The sequence below is a fragment of the Mizuhopecten yessoensis genome, unplaced genomic scaffold, assembly GCF_002113885.1.
Source record: "Mizuhopecten yessoensis strain PY_sf001 unplaced genomic scaffold, ASM211388v2 scaffold2781, whole genome shotgun sequence".
Taxonomy (NCBI): Eukaryota; Metazoa; Mollusca; class Bivalvia; order Pectinida; family Pectinidae; genus Mizuhopecten; species Mizuhopecten yessoensis.
In genome coordinates this window covers 88397-105541 of record NW_018404716.1, presented here as the reverse complement: position 1 = coordinate 105541, position 17145 = coordinate 88397, and the positions used below count along the sequence as shown (strand labels likewise).

The 17145-nt window shown below is 36.3% G+C and overlaps 1 protein-coding gene across 2 annotated transcripts in view; it reads right to left on the bottom strand.

Moving 5' to 3' along the window:
• LOC110446543 (sphingosine kinase 1-like) overlaps nucleotides 1–16644 on the bottom strand; it is a 31037-nt gene extending 14393 nt beyond the window's left edge. The window contains exon 1 of one of the 2 annotated variants that reach the window (XM_021491739.1): nucleotides 16041–16644. In XM_021491739.1, the coding sequence (XP_021347414.1) occupies nucleotides 16041–16455 (415 nt within the window). In that variant the 5' untranslated portion in view covers nucleotides 16456–16644. Of the gene's footprint in view, nucleotides 1–9928; nucleotides 10335–16040 lie in introns of those variants that run through there. The other variant, XM_021491740.1, reaches the window with a different exon arrangement.
• Nucleotides 16645–17145: the final 501 nt, after the last annotated feature.

The window sequence follows — 17145 nt, the reverse complement described above, 5'->3', positions numbered from 1 at the left end:
CACATGGAGGTGTAAGATAGATCTGTCCCATGTAAGACAGATGACACATGGAGGTGTAGGATAGATCTGTCCCATGTAAGACAGATGACACATGGAGGTGTAGGATAGATCTGTCCCACGTATACAAATTAACGCAAAATTAATATCTATTTAACTGTAATGAAATATAAATTGTACTTAGACTGTGTAAATAAATCAAATGGGATAGAACGTATGCCTGAAATAAATTATAATACATAAAGATGTATGATCTCTATATATCTAATGTATAATGTATACGTATGAAATGTTGCTAATCTTTGTTATAATTGACAGTATGAAATTATATTGAAACATTTTCAGTATAAAATTGTATACATCTGATACTGTACATAAAAAATATACATATGTAAAGCAGAACTTAAAATTCATTAACTACAAGCATCCAATAAAGGGCCAATATAGAGTAGGCAGATATTTTCTGTACCTGATGGGTCCTATTCCTAGGTGTGATCCATGTGATCTACACTCTGACCTTATATAATTATGTAATGTACTGACAGACTAGGTGTAATTATTCACCTATCCATACAATTACACTGTTAAATTCAATCCAATTTTTATTTTTATTCACTTCACAATAAAAAGTAAAGAAAACATATTTACAAAATAATATACAATACAGTTGTTCATTGATAAATTGTATCAATGCATGTTCATGATATTCATACCATAAGAACAAATATAATTATATGATTAAAATTTATTATAATAAAAAAAAAAATCCCTTAATCCACACACTAGGAAATATATTTGGACCGTTTTATTTCCGAAGTTTCAGTTAAATATCCCCCTTTCGGCTGAAATTTTCCCAAATATGCCAATCCTTGCCCCAGGCAGTGCTACCAACAATCATGCTTGGGTGATCACCAGTTTCCCCCAAAACTGTGAAAGAGCCAGGTTACCTTTGCTTTGGTCAAATGGCCTTCAGTGGTCACATTTGAGTGATCGTCTATAAGACTTATCACACCAGAGACGTATGTCTCTGATCACACTAATTATAAGAACTAAGAACTCCAATGGTGGAGTATAATTAGATTAGCAAATTATAACTGGGTATCAAATGTATTGTATTGTATTGTTTATTAGCTTTAAGCCCTGTGGCTCATAAGCATATAATTACAACATTTATACATTTGTAAATACATAAAAAATATAACTGAGACTAAGAAGACTTAGATTTGACATGTTGCAGAAAACAAATGCCAACAATAAACAAAATATTGATATTATATAATCTAATTATCAACATGAGTTTTGAGATTATAATGAAATTTTGATTATTTTTGTGTTAAATACTTATATATTTAGCTATTATACTATTAGATGTTGTTCAAAAGAGTTGTCATTTTATTTCAATACTGTGATTACATAAAGCATAGGTGAAATACTAAAAAAGAACGATCACAAAAAAATTTTTTTTTTATAGTTATACCATGTAACAAATATTTTTGAAAAGTTATCTGGCTGTAGGCAATAAGTGATAAAAGGTACTTCCACGGAATTAGATTGTGAATTAGATTAATTATCTAAATCTGTGGTACTTAAAATTAAATATAACACAGAAATATATTTGGAATCTAAAAATTAATCAAAAATGTATTTTAGTGTTTAGGCATCAAATTTTTACATATATATATACAGTATAAAAAATACAGGCAAAAATGAATGTTGCTGATATTAATAAGTCATTCACAAAATTACAACTACAAGCTTGAGATAGATGAAATGCCCATAGTAGCGTATGCACACTTGATAACGAAATACATAATTTAATAACCAATAAAGCCAAGTTAATTTGTTATTGATATGATGATATATGTACCTAAACATTATTAGAATGTTAAGATTTTAGATATATTCATTAGATATACTTCAATATCATGGACGTGAAAAGATTGAAAACCCTTTTCACTTCCGTAGACTTGGAGGCATTATTCAATTTTATAAAAGACTTTGGTCTGTATTATAAACTGTGATTCCCTTAACCTATATAACTTTTTTACGCTATTTATTCACATCTTTCCTTTTCAATAATTTTTACACAATATTTTTAACTAAATTCTGAAATTTTCCTCCTTGCACCATCTTGAGCCTTTAAATGGTTGCCTCGTACTAAAAGATAATCCTAGCCCTGAATGACTGCATGTAGTTGTGGATGGGCCATAAAACTCAAACAAACATTGTAAACAAACAAAATAAAAACTACACATAATATAAATTATAGCTTTTTTCTAAGGAAAAAAATGTTAATCACTTGATTTCCTTGAACATTATCATGACTGAAATTGATAATGGAGTACCTTATTCATACTGGATATCAAACGCATAACATTTAGTAATTAAACCGGACTACAATTTTATTAAAGTGTCACATATTAATTCACAGTAAAACAAATACAAGATAAAAACCATTAACATAAATTAATATCTGGCCAAATGCTGACCTACGAGACACTATTAAACACATGATACATATCATTTCATCGTAAATTAATTCACCTAAAATACTCATAAAAAGACATTACTTTTGTGTTCCATCTAGCTATAAAACATTACCAAGGAAAATCTTTTAGTATTTCAGGATGATGGACATGTGGTTTCATAAAAGTTAAATATCAATAACCTGTGCAAGACATCCTATAATGAGAACATCTCCAAGTACCCCATTACATGTACTATTAAAATTCAAAATTTATATTAATAATAATAGAAGGAGAACAAATGCTTTTAAATTACATGAGTATCAAGTTAAATAGTAGTTTCTAATGATGCACTATAGATACTATTCACCTAGATGATATCACTGCACTATATATCTATGTGCTTTGTGCCTATTGTAATAAAGAAGTAAGAAACTGAGTCTGGATGCTATTACAGTTCATTATGGTGATTTATTTCTGTTCTTCGTCTATAACATTGCGAAGTCTGGAATTTTTCCCAGGGCCATGGAAAAAAAGTCAAACCTAATATAATCATAATGTGGACATTTTATGAAGAAGTCTCTTTCATCTTCTATTTCCTGACTATCACATAGTTTAAACAGTGTTTCCACTAATGGTAAAGGCGGTCTAGAGTACCTGCGATTGCCAAGGGTAAGTTTCCGCTGCGAAATGATGAAACTATACGCCTATGTGATCTTTGCATATTTTGACAAACATATGGTTCCACTTCAGGAGTGTTTGTATAAGTTCTATATGCCCTAACTTTATTACCATTTGTCCTAATTCTCGTATCATTAAATAGTTGATTCCTCCATTCCTCCGCATCTAGGTTTTTTAATTTTACAGCTAAATGTTTTGTAGCACACTTGTATGATAATGTCTGATCATTGAGTATAGGATGGCCATCAATGGAATCTATAAATTTATATACACTTGAACACCATCCTTTCCTCCTCCTGGATGACTATTTCATATTTTTTTGTAAAAATTCTGTTGTCATCGGCACGAAGTAGCTTGCACATAAGCCGCACACAATGAAATTGTTGTTTTGTATATGCTGAAGTCCACCCCATGTCCCCTCGAGTGGCTATATTGGACGTATACCGATCAACGGATAAGTAATACCTACAGGCCTTGTTTTGTACTTTACTGACGACAGTTCCTTCGTGCCCCATATGCTACTCCCATACCACATGAGAACTGGTTCCACTAAGGAGCTATACAGCTTAGTGTATACCGAATACGTCTCCATTGGATGTGAATTTACCATATAGTGCTCCTAAAGCGAGACTTGCTGATTAAGAAATTCGCATAACAGCCTTTTTGAGAGTTCAAATTTCATCCAGCCATACTCTGAGATATTTATAACTATCAGAATTCTCCGGCACTGATCCTGACAGTTCAAACTAAAACCTCACTTCCGGAAATGCACTATTTTAGTTTTTTCCCTGTTTACCTTTATTTCCCATTTTTGACACCAAGCATCCACAATGGTGATTTGGTGGTGCAATTTTTCCTCAGACAACGTGATGATATCGATATTGTCAGCATATAAAAGTATACTTAAAATGATGTCATCCACGGATATCCCACATTGTGCAGCATTAATCAGTTGAGCCAAATCGTTTAAAACTGCAGCCCTGTTTGACCCCGGAAGTGATGTCAAACCATGGGGAGAAATCATTGTTTACTTTGACTGTACATGTTGTGTTGTCATATAAGGATTTTAAAGCACTTAAGAACTTTCCTCCAATGCCTAATTTAATAAGTTTATACCATAAAAGGTGTCGTTGCACTGAGTCAAATGCCTTTTTTTAGGTCTATAAAACAAACACAAAAGTTGATTGCCTAGCTATTTTCCAGTCTTTGACTATGGAGTATAATGTATGAATATGTTCCTCACTACTCCTATTAGTATGAAACCCATTTTGATCATCACACAAAATATTCCGTTCTTCTAACCACTTTGTTAGTCTGGTGTTAAGTAAATATGTGTATACTTTACATGGAACAGATATTAGTGTCACTCCTCTGTAATTCAGTGGATTCCTATCATCAAATGATCCTGATTTCCATATATGGATTTTAAAGCACTTAAATATAGAGGGTTTATGATACTGGACGTCCATTGATGTGGCACTACTGTATTCCCAATTCAAAACATCCTGTACATATTTGGAATAAAAGATCCAAAGCCGTATCATTTTTTAAAACTTCAGCTGGTATATAATCAGCCCCTGACGCTTTATTAAGTTTTGCCACACATACTGCTGATAGACATATCTCATCAAGGTCAATAAAACACCAGGTAAATAACGGCTGGTCATTTCAGATAAAGGAATTTGTTATATTTATCGATAAATGGTTGTCATGAAACATATATATATAAGTGGATAAGTTACAGTTAAAGCATGTATTTTTTTCATTAAAATCCTTGATTCTACTTTTTATTGTAATACAAAAAATGTCCACTTAAGTGCTGTTTTGTAAGCTACAGCTGGATAAGAAAAATCATGATCAAGCTATAATATGTCTAATCATACATTTACACACAACAACATACACAAGGTTATATATATATGTACACAAGGCCTACATTTGTTTATCTTATATTATTATGTACACAGAAATATATAACTGTTCCACAAAATGGCATGAGTGTTGCTAGTTATGTACAGCTACAAGTAAAACATTCCAGTGTTTTTTTTACTTTAGCCACTAGTTATGTACAGCTACAAGTAAAACATTCTAGTGTTTTTATACTTTAGCCGCTAGTTATGTTCAGCTTCAAGTAAAACATTCCAGTGGTTTTTATACTTTAGCCGCTAGTTATGTTCAGCTACAAGTAAAACATTCTGGTGTTTTTATACTTTAGCCGCTACTTATGTTCAGCTACAAGTAAATCATTCCAGTGTTTTTATACTTTAGCCGCTACTTATGTTCAGCTACAAGTAAATCATTCCAGTGTTTTTATACTTTAGCCGCTAGCTATGTACAGCTACAAGTAACACATTCCAGTGGTTTTTATATTTTACCCCCTAGTTATGTACAGCTACAAGTAAAACATTCCAGTGTTTTTATACTTTAGCCGCTAGTTATGAACAGCTACAAGTAAAACATTCTAGTGTTTTTATACTTTAGCCGCTACTTATGTTCAGCTACAAGTAAAACATTCCAGTGTTTTTATACTTTAGCCGCTAGTTAATACTTGAGCATCAACAAGCGACATAAACCTGATATGAAACTAAGCATGGAATGAGTGTAGAGATTAGTTTACAGAAAGCTGTATGCTAATTATATTAATCATAAATATCACTAGATATTTAAAGGGAGATTTAGTCTGCAAAATATCTGCAAATGTCTTGAAATACAAACATATATACCCCGGTATGTAGATCTAAATGAAGCATATTCACTGTTTCTCTTTTAAGACATATTTGCCTTTTGTTGTCAGTATAGTCAATTAAATACTAAATACCTTTATCATAACCATACTGCTGACTAGATTACATTCAGTGATAGAGGAACACCTTAGAAAGATGCACAGCAATCCAAAAAGAGGGGAAGGTAGGGCAGAAAAGACAGCTCCTGGATCCAGAGGGGTCAAAAGAGAATGAACCAAAACTTTGAAAGATATTGAACATCATTACGAAGACATGGGCAAAGTTCCGAAGTGGTTGGCACAAGGGCTCATCGGTGGGACCTACCAGGTGTACCAGAGGAGCATACCAGTGCACAAACCAATATCAAGACAATGTGACACTTGACCTGGTGAATACCTATGGATCCAAAATGCAGAAGTTGGTGGAGTAAATGATGGCAAGATATGAGAAAACGGACATAAAAATGTGGAAAAAACAAGTTGACCAGTGCAGCCTCCCAGTAAATATACTATTGCCAGCATATCATTCTTATAGCCTCTTGTGGTCATTGCTGGTCTACAAAGTAAATTAGATAAAATTAAGATAACCAAGGTGCAGAGGGTCATTATGTTGAGGGACAGCATGGATGACAAGATCAGGGGAGCAAATGAGCAAGGGTCCCCACATGAACAGGTAACAAGAGTACCATGGGGCGGAACAATATAGGCCTGTAGGATGCCATATAGTGCTATATACTTTCTTACATTGAAATAAGATCTGCATCATTCAAAGAGTGGTAAGCCGTCATGCTATAAAAATGTAGGAGAAAATCTCCAGATAAAAAAAACAAATACTGAAATGAACAAAGGGCAATAACTTTTGCAAAAACTGCCGAACCGAAATTCTTTTCAAGGAAACACAACAACATATCATGATTATTTAGCCTACTAAGTTTCAAAGAAATCTGTCAAAAAATGTAGGAGGAGATCTCCAGACAAAAAATCAAATACTGAAATGAACAAAGGGCAATAACCTTTGGAAAAATTGTCAAATCAAAATCCATTTAAGGGAGACACAACTTTATATCACGATTATAATGTATACCAAGTTTCAAAGAGATCCGTTGAAAAATGTAGGAGGAGATTGCCAGACAAAAATCAAATACTGAAATGAACAAAGGGCAATAACTTTTGAAAAAATTGTCGAAACCAAAATCCTTTTAAGGGAGACACAACTTCATATCACGATTACAATGTATACCAAGTTTCAAAGAGATCGGTCGAAAAATGTAGGAGGAGATTGCCGGACAAACAAAAGTTTACACCGGCCAGACAACGCCATACCATAATACTCTTGTCAAATTTGACGGGCGTATAAAAAGTGGGAGGTAAAATGAGCTCTGAAGGAGGCTCAGGTATGGGAACATCAAATAAATCATAGTATCAGGGTGTCTAGGGCTATAGCTAGAAGTTTTTCAAAGCCTAAATGGGGAAGAACTGATCAGTGGGTATGCAGGGACAGCTAGAGGTCAGAGTGATAGAGCAGGAGGCTAGGAAGGTTGGGGCTGTCGGTATGAGCCAGCATGACAGTTAACATTGGCTTCTTTAAGGGCATGAAGGGTAATTTCTGGAGTTTGGCGGGCTACAAGCTTAGCACCGTGTCGAAACTGACATACACTGAGCTACCAAGCATAACAACCCTGTTTGCCAGAGTCATGAAATAAAACACCACATGAACTTTGCTGATCATCTTCCAATCTGGTGCTTATGTATCATCATGCACAGTTTTGCATGTCCTTACTAATGGCAGATACACATGGAGAGTGGAGACATGTGACAAGGTCCTTAGGAAGAGAGCATGTCTTGGACAGCCACCAAGGGGGCAAAATTTGCTAACTTTGTGAAATCAGTATTAAAATTCACCTACTTGTAACTAAAATACTACCACATGAATATCTGTCTTGGTTTTGTTTTGGTTGTATTTCCGTCATTCAACAACTCAGTGACTTATTTCATTTTTCATGTGTTCATGTTGTCAATGCCAATATTTGAAGACACTGTTTACAGCTGGCCCTGTTTATGGCCGTATAATATTATACAATATCAGAGCAGTCACACAAATGCTTTATTCTAATGCATATCCAGTTGGAGATTGAAGTGTCTATAATGAACAGCGAGAAACAAAAACTTAAGATGTTATCCATGTCCCCCTCTTGTACTCTCCCCCTGGCTCCAGCCTGTGGCCCTTGCTGGATGGCATGCTGCCACCTTCCTTATAATTAATTAACTATAAAGAAACCAGTTCAATACATTTTTCATATTACCGGTACCGTATCATGTATCCCTTATTTATACCTCATCACTTGCCCATTGACTGGAAATGAAACAATTTCTTTTTCCTTTGAATTTGATTTTTCATGGATTGTTTAAATTTTCCCTCAACATTACACTTACAGGCTCAGCATTTAAAGTGAAATAACAGTCTTGCAAAAGAGTGAAAGTCAGTCATATGTCTCAACAGTTTATATTTGTTCATATGTTTAATTCGTAGCCATAAAGTTAAACCACTGGAATGATCTCCAACATTATGCAGTAAATGTATGTCCCACCCTGTTCTCCTGAAAAATTAAACTTAAGTAAACATCGATCAAACCACCCCTACCAGTTTGTACCAAGTTTTCATAAAGCACAAAGCAACTGTTTATTGTCCTCTAGCAAAGTTTACGTTGTTTTTATAACCCTCATAAATAATTTTAAGTTTGTAACCAAACTTGAGTAGACTGAAATGCATTGTAAGTTTCGCTTTTCTTCATTTACAGTACATGCATATATTGGCATACTATGGACACCTGCCGATTCTATGTGCAATTGTGATTATAGTTTTAGATATATAATTCGAACTTTACTACTTTTAACATATAACCAGAATGATTAGTATTAAAAGATGAAGAAGCATCTAAAGCAGTGGAAAACAGTTTCATGAAGGTTCAACAAGCCCCCTAAAAGATGATGCAATCAACTAAAATTCCAACCCCCTGGTAAGTCATGTTCAAAGACCTCAATTACAAATCGCAACTCACATATGTTATTTGTATATATTGAACTTATACTTTGGCCATACAAAAAATACATAGCCAGGTTAACGTAGTCAAAAAAAGTCATTAAGGCTGATGTTTTCATAAAAATAGCTCACTGGACTTATAACATGTCAATCTCTTTTGCAACCCAACTGAGTGCTGAGAAATGGTCCATAATCTAAAGTTTATTTATATACCTAGGTCATGCAGAGCTTTATTTCTCTTCTACTAGCTGTTGATAGGAATTCCGACCACAAATAAAGATAGATGTTGCCATGCGAAAACACTAAAATCATAATAAAATTTCCTGGTAATACATTTTAGCAAATTTTAAATAAGAAAACAATTAAAATCATAATAAAATCTCCTGGTAAGGCCATAATAAATTATTTGCTAGATTCTCATCCCCGCCCGCCCCCTGTTTGAGGCCCCGCCCCAATTTTTTTTATTTGCGAAAAAATACACGAAAATACGANGTAAAATATGTTACTCAGGACGTTTTTCAATGATTTTTGTAAATTCCCATAGCAACAATCATCTACTTGTGAGGTTGGTATGCCTCTCCACACATAGTTAAAGAGAAATAAAGCCCCACATGACCTAGGTATATAAATGATCTTCAAATAACATGTCATTTCGTAACATTCATTTCGGTCACTTAGAAGATTGACAAGTTATAAATCTGGTGAGCAACTTTTATCATTACATCAGCCTTAATGCCGTATTTTTGACTTCGTTGACCTGGTTATGCCTTTTTAAAAGACTAGTCAATATAAATATTACAGTTATCGGACATGTATGCATCAATGCCTGCCAGCTGGCATGTCTTTAACATGACTTTATGACACGTTCAAATTGATTGACTATGAACATCTTAAAGCCGTGGATAACAAGTTATTATATTGTGGTGGTAGTAGTACACAACCATGCTACCGTATCATATTGACTAAACCCAAGACTGATATTGTGTGTGTGCACGTCCTCATCACTGACGTTAGTAAACATACCTTCCTTCGCTACTTCTTGGCCCCTTGCCAAACGTGTCACAACATTTCTCCACTTTGCACATGTTCGGAAATTGTCATCAAATGAAGATGATGCGTTACATCCGAATGTGAAATCCATACGAATTCGAGTTGACCTAGAACTCATTGTCCGTTTCCGAAATGGATATGCATATATTGTTAAGTATGCTGTGGAGTCGTCTGCCATTTTTGATCTCCGGCACCGGCAACCCACAACATCGCCCATATTTATGTGTTTTACACATTGGTCTTTTTCGTCATCTTCATCGATATTTGTATATGATATTCCCATCCGTGAAAGAGAAACCCTATAGGATGGTCTTGTTCTTGGGTATAATGAAAATGTCCCGAACAGGAGCTGCTCCGACTTTTTGCTCGCCATTTTGTATGGTCAGTCATGTGACTTAATCATGTGACATTCTATAGAATCTCTTTCCTTAAGGATGCTTGTAAGTATTGAAGAGCTAATGTATAATCATCATTTTTAGTACTTATCGTTTCTGTTTCAGGATAGTTTGGGTAATTTTAACTAATAACAATCTGTCGCATACAGTTTAGGATATAACAAAAAAAAACACTTATAACGTGTAATATTGTGTTATTGTATTATTTTGATATGGATACAGAGGCTTAAAGCCTGCGTCTATTACAATTCCTAATAAGTCCTAATAAATCTAATCACTGTAAATAGTCCCTTTACACGACTCTGTGCACAGGTTCCCGAAGGCACAATAACCAGTATTGATGGAGCCTTGGCATACTAAGGAAGGAGAAGAACAGTACCTAGGAGACCAGTGCAAGTGACGGAGAGCGCCAAGGGGTACCACAGTACCATATAGGCCCCTACATCAGAGACGTATATATTACAATATATTATACGTCTCTGCCTACATGTAGTTGACTAGACTGTGTTTTAAGCATTTATTCCAATGCTATATATTTTTCATATTGATTTAATCAACAAGTATGCTGACGATAATAAACTTTGTTCTTGAGAAAGAAAGTAAAACCGTGATTGACTCATTGGTTTAATTGGTATTATGGGGATGCAAGTCGACCACGACAACTTCCAGACACAAATTACTAGATTTACATCTTGTAGGCAAGATATCATATAAATATAGTTCTTTATTCTAAATGAGTTATTATAAAATCAAATGTGACTATTCTGTTAAAATGCTGGGCGTTTATAGGTCTAATTCAAACTTGTAAGTACATATGTTTCTTATATTGCATAAAAGCATCAGAATTTTGGCTATAAACAAGAAGAGCAAGATTATATTTTTTCAATGGTTTAAAATTTGAACGTCTCGAACCTGAATTTATCCGGAAATTAGAGAAGATTCAAAACAGGGCAGAGAGGTTCAAAAAATACCAGCCAGCCCTGTGGGAGTGGCCGTGGGAGTTTGACTGTGACATCTCCATAAAATAGGGTGGAAATAAAATCTCTTTGCTATCTATCTTCGAGGTCATCGGCGAAATTCCATAGGTTACGTAGACTGTCGCACTCTGACGTACGTAGTCTAGACCATAAGACAGCGTAACCCCTGGAATCAGTCCGAGGATGCACGGAACCTACCGTTTCGTGGTCGCCCTGTTGTGGAATAGCTTACGGGATGAAATAAGACAGTCTGAGGCGTTTTCTGTCGTCAGAAGTCTGACGCATACAAATGCACCTGATATGGCCCGATTAGTGGTTGTTTTTACACTACGTCATCAGCTAAGTCTTAAGTGTCTGCATGTAATCACTTACATTCTGTGTGTGCTTATACATTATTTGTATGTATTTAATTGAGCTGTGTACACCATTTTTTATCACTAGTTCCTCCTTATATATGCTCTTCTTGCTGCTTCAGATAATGCTATATTACTTATATATGCTCTTCTTGCTGCTTCAGATAATGCTATATTAGCCATATTTGCATTTGTATATTCTTTGTGTACATATGCTGCATGCGCTTCTTGTTGGCATGAGATTTAATGCTGAAATGCTATGTGATGCATGGTAACACTGGGATACATATTTTTTGTGCTAATATATCATTGTTGTTATAGTTGTAAGAATAGCTCTGCTGAGCTAACATGACCTTGTTTTAAGACAAGAGGTAAACTTATTATCTTGAATGAACAGTTCACGATTTTTCAAAACTTGCCAAGGAGTGATAAAAAATATCTAAATTAGTCCGAGATTATAGCGATGAAGTTAAAATTTCTAAGGCCACTACTTTAAAAACTTATTTTACGGATTTTAAGTAGGAAATAACAATGATATGACTTCTAAATAGGATTATTGTCTCATTCTTGCCTCGCAAGAGGTTTCTTCCGTTTAATAGCTCAATCTGTGGCGCTGGGGGTCGCTGTTTCGATTCCCTGGCGAAGAACACTAGGCCACAGGTGATGTCCGTGGCCCTTTTGTGAAAACTCTCACTAAATTTGGTTGAAGACGTGGCCCTTCCGGTGGTAACAGGGAGTTATAACCCGGGTTCAACTGGTCTCCAAAGATTGGAATCAGAAATACATGTGAAAACTCTCACTAAATTTGGTTGAAGACCTGGCCTGACAGGGAGTTATCGCCTGGGTTCAACTGGTCTCCAAAGATTGAAATCAGAAATACACGTGAAAACTCTCCCTAAATTTGGTTGAAGACGTGGCCCTTTCGGTGGTGACAGGGAGTTATAGCCTGGGTTCAACTGGTCTCCAAAGTTTGGAATCAGAAATACACGTGAAGACTCTCACTAAATTTGGTTGACGACGTGGCCCTTCCGGTGGTGACAGGGATTTATAACCTGTGTTCAACTGGGCTCCAAAGATTGGAATCAGAAATGCACGTGAAAACTCTCACTAAATTTGGATGAAGACGTGGCCCTTCCGGTGGGGACAGGGAGTTATAACCTGGGCTCAACTGGTCTCCAAAGATTGGGATCAGAAATACACGTGAAAACTCTCCCTAAATTTGGTTGAAGACGTGGCCGTTCCGGTGGTGACAGGGAGTTATCGCCTGGGAGCGACTGGTCTCCAAAGATTGGAAACAGAAATACACGTGAAAACTCTCACTGGTCTCCAAAGATTGGAATAAGAAATACACGTGAAAACTCTCCCTAAATTTGGTTGAAGACGTGGCCCTTTCGGTGGTGACAGGGAGTTATAACCTAGGTTCTACTGGTCTCCAAAGATTGGAATCAGACATACACGTGAAAACTCTCACTGGTCTCCAAAGATTGGAATCAGATATACACGTGAAAACTCTCACTGGTCTCCAAAGATTGGAAACAGAAATACACGTGAAAACTCTCCCTAAATTTGGTTGAAGACGTGGCCGTTCCGGTGGTGACAGGGAGTTATAGCCTGGGTTCAACTGGTCTCCAAAGATTGGAATAAGAAATACACGTGAAAACTCTCCCTAAATTTGGTTGAAGACGTGGCCGTTCCGGTGGTGACAGGGAGTTATAGCCTGGGTTCAACTGGTCTCCAAAGTTTGGAATCAGAAATACACGGGAAAACTCTCACTAAATTTGGTTGACGACGTGGCCCTTCCGGTGGTGACAGGAAGTTATAACCTGGGTTCAACTAGACTCCAAAGATTGGAATCAGAAACACACGTGAAAACTCTCACTAAATTCGGTTGAAGACGTGGCCCTTCCGGGGGTAACAGGGAGTTATAACCCGGGTTCAACTGGTCTCCAAAGATTGGGATCAGAAATACACGTGAAAACTCTCCCTAAATTTGGTTGAAGACGTGGCCCTTCCGGTGGCGACAGGGAGTTATAACCTGGGTTCAACTAGTCTCCAAAGATTGGAATCAAAAATACATGTGAAAACTCTCACTAAATTTTGTTGAAGACGTGGCCCTTCCGCTGGTGACTGGGAGTTATCGCCTGGGTTCAACTTGTCTCCAAAGATTGGGATCAGAAATACACGTGAAAACTCTCACTGGTCTCCAAAGATTGGAATCAAAAATACATGTGAAAACTCTCACTAAATTTGGTTGACGACGTGGCCCTTCCGGTGGTGACAGGGAGGTATAACCTGGGTTCAACTGGTCTCCAAAGTTTGGAATCAGAAATACACGGGAAAACTCTCACTAAATTTGGATGAAGACGTGGCCCTTCCGGTGGTGACAGGGATTTATAACCTGTGTTCAACTGGTCTCCAAAGATTGAAATCAGAAATACACGTGAAAACTCTCCCTAAATTTGGTTGAAGACGTGGCCGTTCCGGTGGTGACAGGGAGTTATAGCCTGGGTTCAACTGGTCTCCAAAGTTTGGAATCAGAAATACACGGGAAAACTCTCACTAAATTTGGATGAAGACGTGGCCCTTCCGGTGGCGACAGGGAGTTATAACCTGGGTTCAACTGGTCTCCAAAGATTGGAATCAAAAATACATGTGAAAACTCTCACTAAATTTTGTTGAAGACGTGGCCCTTCCGCTGGTGACTGGGAGTTATCGCCTGGGTTCAGCTGGTCTCCAAAGATTGGAATAAGAAATACACGTGAAAACTCTCACTAAATTTGGTTGAACACCTTATGGAGAGGCGGAGAATTCAAATGTACATTAGTTTAAAAGATTTTTGACCTTGAACTTGTGATATTTTGCAATATCATTATAGACATATGGCAGTAATAATGCTGTAGTTTACACCCAATAAACATTTTATGAGTGACGTTTGATTTATATTCGCAATTAAATACACTGAAGTTTTAAAAACTTTATATTACATAGTTCTCGTTTTCAGTTCGATCAGAATTGGCCGAATAACATATTCATTTTATCAAAATCTGGATGCTACTGAGTTTTAAAAGTAAAGAAAAAATGTCATATTGAGGATACTTTGGACATGTTGAGTGACAAAAACATGCTTTGTGCAAATTTCGAACAACCAATCATGAATCAATATTGACCCGGAAGATGAAATAAAAATGTCAAATGTCGCGATAGAATTTGCTGATAATGTGCAACAGCCATACAATTGGGGATGAAATTATATATAATTATGGCGTCACCAACTGGTGAAAAGACCTAAGGTTCTTGTTTTGTATTCTATTTTGTAGTATTTTTTGCTCAAACATCATGAAGTTCAGCAGAAATGCGTATCTTGATCAGCATGCTATCGTAATAAAGCATCGCTTAGCGACACCTAAGTATTCTGACGTTACGTAGTCTTGTTTATTTGTAAAACAAATATGTGCACTAATTATAATAATGGTCAATAGTTTTTGTCCACATGATATGATTGACATTAACATAACATTTAATAATTCCAGATTGTCATCGTATGATTTATTTAATGAACAACTGCATTGTATATTATCTTACACAAATACGTTTCTCTGTATTTTGTAAAGGGGGTAAACTGTTTTGAAAAATGTATAATCTGTAGATATGGGTATATTATTACACCTAGCCCGGCAGATTTAGATAAGAGAAGACTGGACATCACACCTAAGATATATGACCCAACAGACTTACGTGTCTATATCCCATACATTTACGGACAGGCCAACGTTGACTGACGGACGAACTTACCCTATATAATGCGTCCCGTCACTGAACAAAATACAGGCTTATTTAAACCCGGTTTCCCAATATTTTACAAATGAATAGAAACCAGACGGTAAATTCGTTTCGGTGAATTTGAAATTGCCCGCAAGTGTTTTCAACCAAATGATTGAAAGGTTTTAGTTTTGGTCAACTATACCTTTCTTGCCCTTTTTATGAATATACTGTATACTATTGTTACGGTTCGATCTGTATTTGCATGGAGGGGAATTTCAATAGTAAATGGATATGTGTGTGTGTACGAGGTGGGATGTACGTACTATTTAGAAATACCGGACGTTCCGCTTTAATCATATGGTGGTTTTTGTTGTACGTGTTGTCATGGTTCCGTCCAACGTATTTCTAACGTTTGTGTGTACCTGTGTTAAACGTGGATCAATAGCGACCGAGTGTTTACCTGTATTTGTAGTGGTGGGGAACTAGAGCATGACCATAGAGAAACCCACCCTTCCGATACCTAACACAAAATGGTATACATGCCACTATTGGCTTTTAATATGACTGTTATTTAAATCACAAACACGTATATAAATACCTTCAATGGCCAAATACTGGCCTCTCGCCAATCTACAGATGACGTTTCTCCATTTAACACACGTTTGGAAGTTTCCCTCGATAGAGGTTGACGCGTTACAACAAAACGTTACCTCCTTGTGGACACGACACCGTTTGGAGGGTCTGCACGTTTTATGGCGGGTGGGATAGCTATATACAGTAAAATATGTAAAAGGATCGTCTGATGTCTTGGATTTGTGACATCGACAACCTGTAATATCGGAAATGTCGATACTTTTGATCGTACTTTTCCCACTAACTTCGTCGTTGATGTTTTTATAGGAGAGCCTCCGTGGTGAGAGTGACACACGAACTCTATAATTCCGTTTTGGGTATGTGAATGTACCAGTCAGAAGTAGGTCGGGGTCCCCGATAGTCCACATCTCCCCGTACATATTGCGAACTATCCAACAGGTGTAGTACACCACCGCAGTAGACGATCAATGTACACAGGTACACAAACTGTTAACACATTTGCCAACACTAAGCTTCTTCGAAATATTGATACCTATATATACGTAGTTCATCTGCTGACTGATCACTTTTTGTACAAGTAGGTATTCCACGGTACAGTGCGGATTATACCGTCATTATAAAAAAATCACCACTTGGTTATGGGTCAATAATTATCCTTGCTATGCGCGATGAACGATACATCTTCACGGCGTATATATATATACATCTTCACGGCGTATATATATATACATCTTCACGGCGTATATATATATACATCTTCACGGCGTATATATATATATACATCAATCGGGGACTCATTCTTGTTACATGTTATCGTGCTACCGATAAATCTCCCAGCAATACTATTTGTCGTTGATATAAGTACGGTATGACTATGATTTGTCCCCCTCCTAAATGAGAAGATGTAAACATAATTATTAGGATTGCTTGACACATAATTAACAATATGTACGCAATCCATAAAACAAATCAAATTCTGTTGTAAATAACTTCTCAGGGGTGGGAACGCATCATCCTGAAACCAATAGCAGATGTTTATCTAAATCTGGACGCTCAGTAATTTAATTATGCATGTGTCGTGTTATATGGTGAGGACCTCGACCATTTCC